At 35.8% G+C, this 16,218-nt stretch overlaps 1 protein-coding gene across 1 annotated transcript; it reads left to right on the top strand.

The window, feature by feature from the left end:
- The first annotated feature begins 5,659 nt into the window (after positions 1–5,659).
- LOC128864821 (piggyBac transposable element-derived protein 3-like) lies at positions 5,660–9,463 on the top strand. The gene is made up of 3 exons (XM_054104577.1): positions 5,660–5,996; positions 6,094–6,441; positions 9,360–9,463. The coding sequence occupies exons 1-3, from the start codon at positions 5,660–5,662 to the stop codon at positions 9,461–9,463; spliced, it is 789 nt and encodes a 262-aa protein (XP_053960552.1).
- Positions 9,464–16,218: the final 6,755 nt, after the last annotated feature.

The raw sequence follows: 16,218 nt of genomic DNA, 5'->3' as shown, positions 1-16,218 counted from the left end.
CGCTACGGTATACGAGATCCACCAGAAAGATGGAAAAAAATAGTAGCCAGCGATGGGCAATACTTTCAATGATTCAGTTGTAACCTTTTTTTTTAAAATGAAGTTGTATTTTCATCTAAAAAACATGGGGAACTTAGTTGCGCACCTAAAAGTATATAAAAGTCACGTGATCCAAAGTACAATGAAAAAAAGTTGCTTCACGGTCTCCATCATTTCTCCTTGAAATGTTGATAGATCTGTAAAAAGTAAAAAAATCTTGTAAAATAAAGTTGTAGTTATAGTCTGTCAAGCCGGTTTTTTGATCCGGATCAAAAAATATTAAAAACTGTATAGATTATCATGCAGACCGTGCCGGAAAAAGTATTTTTGAGAAAAACGAATGGAAAGTTTCAAGTGCCCCAAACAAAGGACACCTGCGCGCATCAAACTCTCGTCTGGCAGTTACATTTTCTACCATAACCTTGTATCTATGGGAAATTTTTACAATCGACTTCCACAGAAATACGCCTAAAACTATAAAGGATAACAATCTGTAAAAAAAATCGATTTTTTGAAAATTCTGGACATATGTAGCCCCTTAAAGGAAGCCTTCTGCTTTTTGACGTTGTTTTTAGTAATAGGAATAGAGTTTCTGAGAAAACTGGGCTCTTTTTCTATTTTTAGAGTACTTAGAATTTCTAAAGTTACTCTTTTTGACTCTCTCTTTTTATCAAAATATAAATTTTTTATTTTTCTAAATTCTGTGTATACATAGAAGAGAACAATACGGCGCAAGGGATGTGGCTACTTTGAAGCCATTTTCGAAATACTCATAGCCACATCCATGATTCAATTATACAAGGTTAAGTAAAGTTTGACAACTGATTTCGGATGCTACTTAATCCATTGATGCAATTTGGAAGCAAGGGAAAAAAGGGAATAAGTTTATCCCCTTTCTGAAAATGTAGTAAAAAATTGAAAAAGGTCGTTGTAAGCCATAGAATAATTTTATGTTATTTTATAAGTGGTACTTAATTATTTATATTTTTAACTCAACTATTCCCATGGATTTGTGTCATATATATATGTATTTTGAGCATGCATCGGATTGGAATCTATATGTGCCACTTGTAAACCTACACTGAAGTAATAAATAAAACAACTTGAGAATAGTGGAAACTCTTAACGAGGAAAAACCACTTTTATTTCGTCACGTCCGCTAATCATACATTTGATTTTTTAATGAGATTACCTGCAAAGTTACAAGTATAAAATCTGTGTTAAAAAAAGATAAATTTATATATACGCAGAAACACAAGTAGACGCCCAAAGCATTGCATACTTTACTTACAATTACCTTATCGAATGCTCATTGTTCTCTTCTTTTGTTTATTGCACCGGTTAAGATGCTTTATTCGAAAGTGCATCCGGCGTTTAAAAAAAATCGTTTAACATCATCGCGTAAACTCACGTTTTCACTTAATGTGAACCATTTTTGGAAAAAAAGATATCCCACCGTAAAGCTCCCTGCCGTTGAACTGGTTAAACGCTGATTCCAACATTTTAATTTTGTCCAAGAACTCGGTGCTTGGTTTAACTAATCCGCCCTTAGATTTATTGTCAACCCAAGTAAATGTAGGCTCATTGCATGAACAATCGGTCAACTTTAATTTGCGTATTATGTAACCGGCAATATATTCAAGGGCATCTTCATGTATGCTATCAAAGTCAGCGTCCTCATTTAATGAATCGTTGGCGAAGAGAGAGTCGTCGGAAACTATCTCATCTTCTGTTAGCAAACTTTGTAAAGTTTCTAAAGAAGTATCATTGAGACGGAGCCAGTTAGTTTCGTCGGCCTCAACATTGCCACGATCAACTAATATTGAAGTATTTCGTGCTGTTAATAGAAAGCGTTAAGTTATTCAGAAATAAGTAATATATGCATTAATCCACCTAATAAATATCTTCATAATCTATATTTAAATTCCATAGGACTAAGATTGTCATACAACCCCCCTTTGGCACGCATCGCCCCGAAAAAATGCTCCAGTACATCCTGATTTAATCGATAAGTCAGAATGTACTGAAAGCAGTACTTTTCCTGAACATAACTATATAAGTCCCAAAACTTCAAATGCAATTAATGCAATGTAATTTTCACAATGATTTTCACAGAACTTTCAATAGAATTGAAAGATGCGAAAGTCTAAGCAAAATGGAATAGGCAAACCAGTATTGCCTGCTAACTTTTTCAGCAAAAGTTTTAATTTCTACGTTTTTGAGTACTTTTTCTTTAGAATTTGCTCTGAAATAAAAAGTAGCTTTTCCAAGAGGACAACACGGATTTATTAAGTAGCTTCAAGATGGCTAACACAGGATGAAAATTAGGCTACTTACATCACCTTTAATTATTGCTTCAGGGCCACATCTCTGGCGCCGTATTGTTCGCTTTGAAGCCATTTTCGAAAACATTATAACGTGTATGTTATTACGATTCATGTGACAAAAAAATATAATGCGGTAAAGAAGTAGTAATATAGTTTGAGGTACAGCCCGCTTTTGTTATCCCTTCAACAGCTCAAAGATTGTTTTTAATCCTATTTCTGAGTGAAACTTTATTATCGCGCCCGAACCGCAGTAATTCCACGTGTAATCCGTTATTACATAGTTAGTCATGATTCTTTTGCATTTATGCACCATTTTAGGGTTTTGCTCAAGTATGTGCCCTGCAGATTAATTTACTACTGTGCACGATCTGCTCAGCCCCGCCAAAAAAAAAAAAAAAAAATCAGCACTAATTTGCCGCCAGTTGAAGATTGTACTCTGAAATATATTAAATGAGCTATCAAATTGCATACCCAGAAAAATTTTAAAATTATAGTTAAAAAGTGGAAAGTTTTGGCGGAATTTTGAAAATTTTCGCAAAACATTTTAAACTTAGCTTTATATGGGTTCTTTATAATTTGAACTATATGTATTTTCATTAGAAAAATAGTAATGTGTTTCTAATTTTGACACGGGGTGTGTATGAGTACATATCATAATGGATCTAATTAAATATGTATACCTCTTTTAAAGTTGTTTTTCTATCCTCCTGAAAATGAATAAAATTATTTATATATAAAAGGGTAGGGGTTTAATACCTAAAGAGCACACAAAATTGTTGACCACCTATGTTCTCTACCACAGATGTAAGAATCTTTCTATTGCATCTTAAGAAGGAATATACTTTGAACCCTCTCTATTTCTTAGCCTTATTCACCATATTCCTTCAAAAGCAATATTAATTTATCCACACATTTAAATATTGAAAACAAAAAACACACACAAATACATGCAGCGGTTCATACAGTCAAAGATGCGTCCATGTAGATGAGCTTCTACATCTGCATTTATGCAGGATCTAGTAGGCCATATTAATTTTGGGCGTAAAGCAAAAATAAATTGATGCATGGCAGAGACCATAACATGAAAATCCCACACACCCCGAGGCTCACATGCATATGAGCAAGTGAGCCCCGTACATTGTGACAAGCTCATAAATATCGTATTGGGCAAACGTATGCGTGCATAAATTTAGAATTGTGACAAAATTCCAGAAAAGCGAACAACACAAACCATTCAAAATGTGTAAATGGAAAATTATGGAGAAAGGGGATGAGTTGCAGTAAATGCAAAGTGGCCGAAGCATGAATTGTTAGGGTGAATGTTTAGAGAAGAAGAATCTGAGATTAGAAGCAATATATCATTAGAACACATAACTTCAACACCAACACAGTTGTAAAGGTCACACGAGTAGCGTTGGTTGCTTACCCGTAATTTTATCGCTCATACGCCATGTAGAACAAATTGAAATGACCCATATACCCGGATATAGCCTAAAAACTGAGTTTCGTATGTATAATATTGCTATGATTCTACGAAAAAAGAGAAAAAATACAAAAATCAGTTATGCAATCAATGACCATAAATCAAATGTGCTATGCAAAAGCATCAGCAAGAAATATCTGTAATGACATTAAAAACTTTGAAATTTTTTTCGTGTTACATTCACAAAAGCTTGAAATCGCTTTTGAAAAAATATATAATAGCCGAGTGAATTTTTTGCTTTGAAACCCCGAAATTTTTTACCTATCTTCACATTCAACGGTAATCGGAAATTGTAAGCATACCAGTGCGTTGCCGTAGCCTGACGTCTTTTTTCGTTTGTTTGTTGTTTCTACTGTGGTTTATTTCAGTGAATTAAGTTTTGCTTTAGTATTTTAAATTTATGTCAAGTCAAAAGAATAGCGAATTGGAGGAAGTTTATCGGACGGTTCACCAAAGTACACTTTAATGTACTTCCTCGATTTGACGGCCGTTGATTTTGCAGCCACTTTCGGATTATTTACGGGATATGGAAATATGCGAAATCGCTAACCTACGCGAAATTTAAATTTAATCATAATAAATATTGAAAGAAAAACCAAAATCAAAATTCAAACTGAAAGTAAAATTAATACAAAAATTAAATGAAATAAAATAAATTTAAAAAAAAAATTCAAAATAATGAAAATTAAAGTTAGTGCAAAACTGAAATTAAAATTAAAATTAAAGCCAACAAATTGTATAAAAATTGATGTTACAACTAAATTAAAGTTATAATTAAATTAAAGCATAAAATTAAAATTGAAATAAAACAAAATAAATTTTATTACAATACAATTTAGTAAATAATTTAATACAAAAAAAAATTCATTACGTAATTAAAATTAAAGTGAAAATTCAAATTCAAATTTGTGAGAAAGTAAATAGAAGTTAGTATTAGAATTAAATTAAAATTTAAATTAAAGGGAAAATTAGTTACATTTTGAACTAAAAATTATAGTTAAAACTAAACTTAAAATAAAAACTGAAGTAGAATTTTAATTGAAAATATATAACTAAGGAAATTTAAGTTTAAAATCAAAATTTTAATTAAATTGTTTCTTATTAACCCATTTTCTACCGCCGTTGTGTTTTCGCAACAGCAACTTTGAACCTTTGTGGCTACAGTAAAAAAAAAGATATCTCTAAAATGTTATATTTTATATCGGAATTTGGACTTTTGGCTTTATAATTATGCTCTAAGATTTTTTGTGTGCGGATTTGTTCCACATCAGGACAAGTGTAGAAAAAAGTGTGCAAAATAATAACTTTTTCATAAAACTGTTTGAGAACTAAGAATAGTTTTTTTTTACGTTTTCTACTATTTTCTTAAAAATAAGATATGAAATAATAACATTATCATACCAGCTGCTAATGCAGCTGAAGTTTTCTTGCAAAAATAAACTCTTAAAAACAGGTGTTGCGAAAGCGCAACGCTGGTTGAAACGACACATATGACTTCAACGTTTTGATGACATTATTTTTGGCGGGAAAATTGATGTTTATGTCATTTTCATATGGCAATTTGTACTATAAGTGCTATAATTTTTATTTGTGCAAGTAAAAATATATTTAGAAGTATTTCGTTGAAAGCTTTTATCGTTTTGGTAAGACTAATGTGCTCTTGATATTTTTTGTCAAAATTTTGTACCCTTACTTAATTCTTTATTGAAGAGTAATGGATCGTCGACGTTTTTTAACCATTGGGGAAATAGAATCCTACATAAATACTTCGAGCAGTGAGGATGAAGGCGAAGTAGTTTCAGCTAAACGAATGAAAATTGTTAAGCCTATTTCGAAAAACATAACTTCTGTCGTATATATTCCACCAGCAGAGGTTGATGCTGTAAGTGACGAAGAACTTATTGACGATAATGAGATGATAACAGAGATACCAGCTATGACGGATGTTTGTGGAGAGTTGGAGGTCGAACATGAATCAGATGTGGAAGATTTTGCGTCGCCGCCGTCATGCTTAGTTGGAATACCTGATGATGGACCATCCTGTTCTGCAGAAACAACTAGGTACACAGCAGAAAAAGATTTCGGTACACCAAACTGGAAAAAAACCAAACGAATTGATTTTAAATTTGGACCCCCTGACGAATCAGGTGTGGAATCTTTAAAAAGCAATATTGTTGATTCAATGAGTGAATATGAATATTTTATTCCTATGATAATTTTTGGCTCACAAAATTTTTCTTTCAGGTGGCAAAACACCATTTGAATTGTTTCTGCAGTTCTTCGACGAAGAAATAATGGAAATGCTGGTCGTGAATACAAATATGTATGCTCACCAAAATAATATCGTAGTGGATATTAGCAAACAACAGATATATCGTTTCATTGGAGTTTTGAAACTAAGTCGTTATCATAAAGTACCTCACGTTGATTATTGGAGTTCACAGCAAACACTTGGTATACCTATAGTAAAGCAAGCTTTATCACGTAATAACTTCCAGTTGATCAAGAGAATATTTCATCTAATGGACAATTATGGCATTGATGCCACAGACAGGTTTGCTAAAGTTCGTCCACTTATTGATGCACTGAATCGTAAGTACATGCAGTTTGGAGTTTTTGAAACGTTTCTGTCAATTGATGAACAAATGATACCATATTTTGGTCGACATTCGTGCAAAATGTTTATTCGTAACAAACCAATTCGATTTGGTTTCAAGTATTGGGCTCTTTGTCCAGACAGCGGTTATTTATATGCAGTAGCACCATATGGAGGATCGAGTGTACCTTATGACAAGAATGTGGGCTTAGGCGCTTCTGTTGTTCTATCATTGTTACAAAACGTTCGAAATGCAGATAACCATGCCATATATTTTGATAATTTTTTTTCGTCATACTATTTGTTTTGTTTGTTGAGTGAAAAACGTTTCAGAGCAACAGGAACTGTAAGATGAAATCGTCCTAGAGGTGCAAAGAAATTGCTAAGCACTGGAAAAAACTGAAAAAACACTAATACGACTACTGCTCCGAGATAAATAATAAATTATTTGTTGCTCGTTGGCAAGATAATGCAGAAGTGACAGTCATTTCTAATTTCAAGTCGGTCGACCCACTAGCTGTCTCACAACGTTGGTGCAAAGCCGAGAAGAAAAAAGTATCTGTTGAACAACCTGGACTTCTTCATGAGTACAATCAACACATGGGAGGGGTAGACCTACATGATAATGCCGTAGCTAACTATCGCGTTGGTATTCGTGGAAAAAAATGGTGGTAGCCGTTATGGACTAATTCAATCAATAATACCACTGTTAACGCATCGAAAATTCATTGCCTGATTTATAAGGCAGAAGGAACTCGCCATATGTCTCAAATTTCTTTTAAAACTGAAATTGCAGAATCTTTACTTTTATATTGTGAAGAAGTTTCTGATGAAATAAGTGATTCATCAGTCATCGAAGAGCAAGGAGGGACCAGTCCATTTACCTCGCATAAATGTTCGTGATCATGTCGTATGGAAACCTCCAGGCAACAAACGTAAAAGAGGTGCTATGTGTCACTCACAAACTGTTTATGAATGTAAAAAATGTAATTTGAGATTACATGCAAAATGTTTTGATGAATACCATACATAATGTTTTTTTTTAAATATTGCAAAACTATTACATTGTAAACTTAACAAAATACAACTATATTAATAAAGAAAATTCAAAAAAATACCCAACTACAACTCTGCGTAAGTTATATTATTTCTATGAATAAGATCACAGCGTTTCAACCAGCGTTGCGTTTTCGCAACAGTCTGTCCTGGTGCATCCGGAAGACCTATCGGTCTAAAAATTTGTAAAGGTGATCAGGAGTCATTTAATACCAACCAGACAAAATTTCACGCAATTATCTACACGGAATCTATTACCGGTAGAAGATGGGTTAATAAAAAATAAGATTATTCAATTATTTAAATTATTTATAAACAAAAATGTTTTTAAATTTTGAAGTAAATTTAAATTTAGAAATTATTTGTAATAATATAATTGAAATTGAAATTTGAATAGGTCGAGCCAAGAGGCACCAAGAGATTTGGTTCTCAGGCTAAAAAGCCTGTTGTATTTAAAGCTCTGGAAAGGGGATAGATAGTCAAGGAGGGAAGGAGAAAAATATCAGAGAAAGAGATAGGAAAAACTAGAGTCAGAGATAAAGGTAGTTAGTCTTATTAGATTTTTCCAGATTATTTGGCAAATCTGTAAATATCCTACAGTTTTAGAGAAAGAATATTACTCATTCTCACGATATCGGAACCCAAAACTCTTGCTTGCTCTAGCAAATGCAGGACACTCACAGAGAAAGTGCTCAGTGCTATCCGCCTCTCCAAGCAGGACAGGCACATTGGGTCCTCAATGATTCCAATGGTGGTCATATGCTGACCCCACAGGTTGCGTCCTGTAATAATTCTGACCATCAACCGAACGTCTTTTCTTCTAAGTTTTAGTAGAAAGTTTGACAGTTTTCTGTGCGGACTTGTCACAAAACACTTTGCAGTTCTGCAGCGTTCTGGACCGGACCATCGCTCTTTATGTAAATTGCATATATATTCGCTGATCCAATTCATGATTCCAGCGGAACGGATTCCGATTGTTGGCTCTGGCCCTTGTGAGGGAACCGCTGATCCCCGGTTGGTCAATTCACCGGCAATTTCATTTCATTGAACACCGGAGTGTCCTGGAACCCATATAAGTACTAGCCTGTTTTGTCTTGCGACACAATTAAGCTTCTTCTTACATTCTTGAACAATCTTTGAGGTTTGCTTCGCGTTCTCCAGAGACTTCAGTGCAGCCTGAATATCACTGAAAACTCCAATCTGTTTCCCGCTCCACGTTTGGAAAACAGTTGCCATTTTCCCCATAGCATAGTGATACTTATTACCATCGTTTAAGTACCATCCGGCTCTAGACCCTATTTCATTCTTGGATCCATAGCTAAAGAAAATATCCGTCAAACCTCCAAATAAAATTAATAAAAAAAAACATTTTTGCTTCAAAACCTTATATCTACAAACGAAAACACACTTTAAAGTACACGCACATTGAACAATGTTTGCCCACAGTGAATTAGTTCCACATTTGCTGCCTTACTGATAATAAAAGGTCATCAAAGTCAAGTTTTTATGTTTGTTTTTCTTGCTGCTTTTTTTTAAATATGCGCTTCTTCTACGTTCTTCTTCTTGCTTTTGCGTTTTCGTCGTTGTTTTCGTTGGTGTTTTTTTTTTGTTTTTTGGTGTTTTCTGGACTTTTATCCCATCGGAGACATTGAATTCGGCATTTCAAATTCATTGATTTCATATGAAATTTAAAGCAAACATCCCATTATGTGACACACATGCAAAGCAGTAAAGCTTCGAATTCGCATACTCGTACCCCCATCTATTCATGCATACATACATACTTGCACAAACATACATACACTTGTATAAGTACATGCATATTCCTACTTCTAACCAAATTCGTTACATCTTCTAGCCTGCGGCTGGCTTGAAGTTTCTTCGGATAAGCCCCATAGGCGCCTACAAGCTTGTGTGCGAATTTTGTTGTTGCAATTGGTAGCAATAAAACGCAAATCGTAAATATACTACAGGGTGTTGTCTACTTGTTCATTCGCCCACGGTGCTTTGTGTAACACAATCACGGTGTTTTGTTATTTTTCTCTCACCACAGGCGCAACACAAATAATAACTGCTTACTTTCGTACGTTAAAATACAATAGTTTTGCTCTTAGCATTTTTTCTGTGCAGAGCGGTAACGAAATTGTATAGTTACTGCATTGGAGATTCGCATAAATTGTTGCAACTCTGTGCCTGCTGCGGGACGCACATCAACTCATATCTAACTACAACGTACAAAAGTGTGTATATGTATATATTAGACCGGGTCGAGTTGTGGGGAGGCAAAAAAATCGCACATTCTCTATGAAAATCATATTCTAGGGATCAAAATAAGAAACTTTGCCGAAGGAATCATACCCCTAAAACGAATTCTGATGTCCCCCAATTTGGGTCGAACTTTTTAGTTTCTTTTCTCATGTAAAGGCCAAAAATGGTGATATTTTGAAATGATTGTATGGGGAACCCCCCGGGGGAGTTCCAGGGGGTGTGCTACTGGCATGGGTCTATCGGCCGTCCAAAGTTAGTGGGGGTTGGTCATACATTTGGACTCGATTGGAGCACTCTAAATGGGTCAAAGTGGGATTTCTCGTTCGACCCGAATTTGGGGACATCAGAATTCGTTTTAGGGGTATGGTTTCTTCGGCAAAGTTTCTTATTTTGATCCCTAGAATACGATTTTCGCAGAGCAAAGAGCGATTTTTAAATCGACCCGCCCTAGTATATATACATACCTATATTCACGAACATTTTGCGTTTACTATTTTATTTGTATGTATTTATATGCAGGCATGCTTCAGCAGCGATTTTTGTGTGTGTGAGAATTCGTGTAGGGGATTTTTAAAAATATTGTCACGTCGTAATACAGAAATCGGAATCCATTGAAATGGAAATAAATATAGCTATAAGTAATGTAACTGTAAATGCAAGCGGGCGTAAATTGCCATACATACGTACGCATGTTTGTATGTATGTATGCATGTAGTTGTGTTTATTTTCTGGTTTGCTTCCGACGTCCGGAAGTCGTGCGACGTGTGTAGGCGGCATATCTGGGTTAATATTTAATGGAAAGTCAAATATCATAAGCATTTTATGTCGACAATTCCACCTTACAGCTGCTGAAGGCGATACGCTGCCTCAGCTTATACGTTTAACTGGTTGTGCGTGTGTGTATTATGACTTTATTTTATGCTCTCTAGTAGGTGGATGAAATTATATTTTCACACCGGACTTCATTGCGGCTAAATGATTCTAGTATCTAAATCTGACAGCCACATACACACAAACACACATATGCATGTATGGGACTACGAGATAATTGGGAAATATATTCATTGACAAAAGATGGTTACAAGTGTTAAACAAACCGGAAGAGGTCAGGAAATCACAACATTCTTATTTATTTAGTTGCGTGTTTGGGAGTCGGAGAGGTAAGACATTATCTATTATAAGAACCTCAGCAACGCCGCTGTTAGGTTTGCATTTTCTAAGCTGTTCAGGCAAATCGAATGGGTCTGGTGGTGAATAAGGACAAGAGAAAGTACCTTCTGCCATCAAACAAACAGTCGGCCGTTATGATTTTGAAGTTGTAAGATAAAGGGTTTACCAGTAAGAGGTGTTATTTTGATATTCAAAGAAAAATGCTATTTTTTAACATAAATGATCGGATGTTTATTTCATTATAAAGAGGAAGGTATGCGGTTAATAGGGGAAACTAACATTAGGCAAATGACCACCACGACCACGCTTACAGGACAATATCCTTTTCATGAAATTTTCCATAACCGAATTGGAAAGTGGCTGCCCTGTGTCCTCGATACCCTCACGAATTCGATCTTTGAGGTCTTGAATCGACCCTTGGCTGTTGGCGTAGATCTTCTCTCTCACGTGGCACCAAAGAAAAAAGTCACAAGGTGTTAAATCACAAGATCTCGGTGGCCAATTGTGATAACACGGTCCGGAAACTTTTCCCGTAAAAGATCAATGGATTTGTGGCTTATGTAGCACGTAGCGCCGTCTTGTTGAAAATAAACGTTGTCCAGATCAATACTGTCCAATTCCGGCCAAAAAAATCGTTAATAATCTCTCGATAGCACAATCTATTCACCAATGACACCTGTTATGGGAAAACCCTTTAGTTTGAGGTCACTCTTCCACAAATCTCTTGGATTCATGATGAAGGAGGAATATGAACTTTAGCCATACTCAGTATATCGCAACCCAATATCCTAAATCTGATTCTGGAAAACGCCGAACAGCTACAGAGAAAATGTTCTGCAGTGTCGTCATTCTCAAGACAGGATAGGCATCTCGACCGCCATGGCAGCCATATGCTGCCCCATAGACGTAACCATCTGCCATATGCTGCCCACAGACGGTGTGCCCTGTGATTACACCCACCAGTACTCTCAGGTCCTTTCTGCTGAGTTATAGGAGAAAAGTCACTATTTTCCTGTTTGGTTCTTTCACAAAGCACTTGGCTCCTCGACACCAGCTCAACGCAGACCAACGTCCTCTATGGGTAGAACTCATAAAGTCCTCAAGCCATAGTTGAATCGATGCTGAACTGACATCATTAACCAGTTTATCAGCTAACTCGTTCCCTGCAATACCACAATGTCCAGGCACCCAAATAAGACTAACTTTGTTGTGTTTTGCAACACTGTTCAGTTTTGTCTTACATTCGCCGACTAACTTCGTAGAGCAGCGTGGGTTAGCAGGGGCTTTCAGTGCAGCTTGACTGTCATTACAAATTCCGATACTACTACTTTTTCTCAATTAGCCAGTACGTCACCTTCAAGATGGCACAGACTTCTTTTAAGAATACCGTAGCCATTGGTCCTGTAGCGTTAGAGTACTGAGTGCCTTCGTGTAAGTACCATCCAGTTCCGCTACCATCACTTGTCTTGGATGAGTCGGCGTAAAAAGTGTGCTGATAGCCCGTTAATAGGTTCTCTGGACTTAATAATTGATCTCTATCTGGGATCAGAACATCATACTTCCTACCGAAGCTAACGACATGCACCCAATTGTCCACTGGCATCGAAAACAGTGTGCACCACTTAGACAACTGGTGGTATATCTGACAGTGGCCAGTGCTTTCTTCATTTCCCCAGACTCCGTTTAACTTGAGCCTGTACGCCACCCTAATTGCTTCCTTTCGAATTTGAAGATCTGGAGGTTGCAAGTTCAGAATGCCATTCTGGGCATCACCAGATGTGGTAGTCATGGCACCTGTGATACCTAAGCACACAATTCGCTGTAGCCTGTTTAGGGGTTTTACTCTGGAATTAACCATTGTAGCCTTTCACTATACTACAGAGGCGTATGTTATAATGGGTATAATCAGGGGGATGTACAACCAGTGTACTATCGCCGGTTTTAGACCCCATGTCTTGCCAAAAATTATAAATCTTCCGATAGGGTGATTAATTTTGCTCCTCCTAGTACGTCGGGTAACGTCAGTACAATGCTTTCTCAAGCGATCTACCAGTGCAGTACCTCCAAACAGATAGCTCTATGTGCATTTATTGACATATCAGGGTTTTTGATAACATTTCCTATGAGGCAATCTATAATGCCCTATATCTAAAGGAGGTACCTGAACCCATTGGATAATATTCATGCTGAAATTTAGGACGATCAGCACCGAACTAGGAGGAACAATCAAATCTATCAAAGCCACAAGAGGTTGCCCTCAAGGAGGCGTACTCTCTCCTCTTTTGTGGACTCTAGTTATAGATGAACTTCTCCACAAACTGAACAACCTAGGTTTTCACACTCAGGGCTACGCTGATGGCCTAGTAGTTTATGTATTAGGCTGGTATGAGGAAACCATTTCGGATCGCATGCAGCAAACCCTTACAATAATAAACAAATGGTGCACGGGAAAAAGGCTTTCCATTAACCCATCCAAAACAACACTCGTACCGTTTACTAGGAGAAGGAACATAAATCTCAAATGTCCAACCCTTAATGGAATAACACTTCAACTCTCGACAGAAGCGAACTATCTTGGCGTCAGTCTTGACAAAACGCTTACGTGGAATTGCCATATTGAGAGAGTTACTTCAAAAGCCACAAGGGCATTCTTTGCCTGTACAAGGCTTTTTGGTAAGACATGGGGGCTAAATCCTAGAACGACCTTCTGGACATTCACCACAGTTGTGAAACCCATAGTCACTTATGCATCCTTAGCATGGTGGCCCAAGGTCAAGCAAAGAAAAGCAGTAAACGAATTAAACAAACTGCATCGCCTGATATGTGTTGGTATTACAGGGGCTATGAAAACATCTCCCATGGATGCATTCGGTGTGCTCCTGAACATACCACTGCTTCCAATTCTAAATGAAAGGGAAGCTCGCTCGAATGCCTTAAGATTAAAAGGTATATCTGAACTTGAAAGTGGGGATATGAAAGGACATTTAAAGATCTTAGAAGACTTCCTACATAGTCCCATTCTTTATAGGGATGATATACTATCACCAAAACCAATACTCTTCAGGAACTTCCAAGTTATAATTAATGAACGCACAGACTGGAGAACTAATTCTATCATTTTCAAACCTGGCTCTCTGCTATGGTTTACTGATGGGTCCAAATTGGAAAATGGTAGAACAGGGGCAGGAATCAATGGGCCTAAATTCAAAAACTCGATTCCAATGGGACTCTACCCAACAATATTGCAGGCAGAAATACATGCCATTGAAATATGTGTGAGAGAATGCCTTAGCAGGAAAATGAGAGGTACTCACATCTACATACTTTCGGATAGCCAGCGGCTCTAAAAGCCCTTCTATCAACAACCATCACCTCTAAATTGGTAAACGATTGCCTAAACCTTCTCAACACGTTAGGAAACCACAACATGGTAACACTAGGCGGGATTCCGGGACATGCAGGACATGAGGGAAATGAAATGGCAGATGAGCTTGCAAAACAAGGAGCAAATATGCAACTTACTGGTCCTGAGCCTCTCTGTTGACTCAAAAAAGGCCACATTAATGAATTCCTTAGGAAATGTAAAGAAAGAAAATTTGCTGCACACTGGCTAAACTATGCCGGTCAGCGTCAAGCCAAACTATTTCTAATATAAGTCCCAAAAAAGGAATATCAGACAAGTTTCTCTCACTAAACAGAGTAGATCTGCGTCTTTTAACACGATATCTTACAGGTCACTGCAGCCTGAGGTACCATCTAAACAATATTGGTCTATCTGAGACCAATGACTGCCGCTTTTGCGAAATGGACATAGAAAGCTCAGAACATGTGCTTTGTGATTGTACTGCGTTGGGCAGACAGAGACTTCATCACCTTGGTGGTATCGTAGTATCTCCATGCAATCTTTGGAACAACAAACTCAAAATTGTGCCAAAATTTTTGAAAAGCCTAAAAGTCTAGGGTTACAAAAATAGGCCTTTCACAATAGATCAGCTCTGGTCGCAATGCGTAATGGCCTTCTAATAATAAATAAACTCACGCAGCTCCTCAGGCATTCTCTAAAAGTTGCTTTTGAAATAAAACCAAGGTCGCTTACTTACATTTTCCATATAACATTAAAATTTTTATTTTATTTCCTTTTTTTAATATTAATTTTCTCACGCGCTTACATGCTTTTTAATCTCATATTTATGTCTATATGTGTGTATATGTGTAATGTAATTTTATATTTGGTATGCAATTCAACTTCGATTTTCATTAATTGTTGCCTCAGTTTGTTTTTTGCACATTTTTGTTTTGCTTAATTGTAGTTTCGAGAATACATTTCTGCTTTTTTTATTTCATTTTATTTTTTATGCAGTAGCAAATTTCAACGTTACTTTGACATAATTAAATTTACTTAGTTAGTAATTTTTTTTTAGTTTTGTTGCAATTTTCATTGGTATATTTTTTATCGCTACTAGTAATTCGTGTGCTTGGTTTTGGTTTTGTTGTTTTTGCTGCCTGCACTTAAGTATAAATTTGTTAGATTGTTTATGCTTATTTCTATTTTTATATTTAGTTTTAATTTTATTTAATTTAATTTTTTTTCTTTTAATTTTTATTTTTCTTTTAATTTTTTGTTCTCATTTTTCTTTTGTTTTTTCTTCTTCTTCTTCGCAGTTTTAAGTATTCACTATTGCTCTATTTTAATTTGATTTTATTCGTTTCATCATCATATTCTGTTTTTCTATGCTTTTCTATGTACTTCACTATTTAGATATCTTAAAAAGTTAACATGGTCAGCTTTATAGGCCTTATTTCCTTACCCAAATTTGAAGTTTTTCATCTTTGTGTAGGTTTTGTGTTTTTTTTTTATACTTTTGTAGGTCTAGTTTTTAATCTGTTTTTAAAGTTTCATTGTAAAAAATGTTCATACATAATAAAAGTTCTCAAAACGTTTGCAGTTATATTTATATGTAAGTAGGTATAAGTGTATTCTAGTTGTGAAGGGTATAAATAGTCACTTAAGTGGGTTTGTTGTTTTTTGTGTTGCGTTGATGTGCTTGACTAAGTTGAATATAATGTGAATATAGGTATATGTATATGTGTATGTATATATGAGTTGAAGTAGAAGTGAAAAATTAAATAATGTACAAATGAGCATTAGGGTGGTCAAAAAAAATTGAAGTGCTAAATATTTATTGTGACACCCATAGGGAATACACACCTTCACAATTGTTCTACTGTGTTGAAAAAAAAAAAATTTTAATTTGAAATTGTTCGATATACTCGTATAA

The sequence above is a fragment of the Anastrepha ludens genome, chromosome 5 (genome assembly GCF_028408465.1).
Source record: "Anastrepha ludens isolate Willacy chromosome 5, idAnaLude1.1, whole genome shotgun sequence".
NCBI lineage: Eukaryota > Metazoa > Arthropoda > Insecta > Diptera > Tephritidae > Anastrepha > Anastrepha ludens.
Note: the sequence above shows the minus strand (reverse complement) of the source record. Positions and strands in the feature narration are given on the sequence as shown.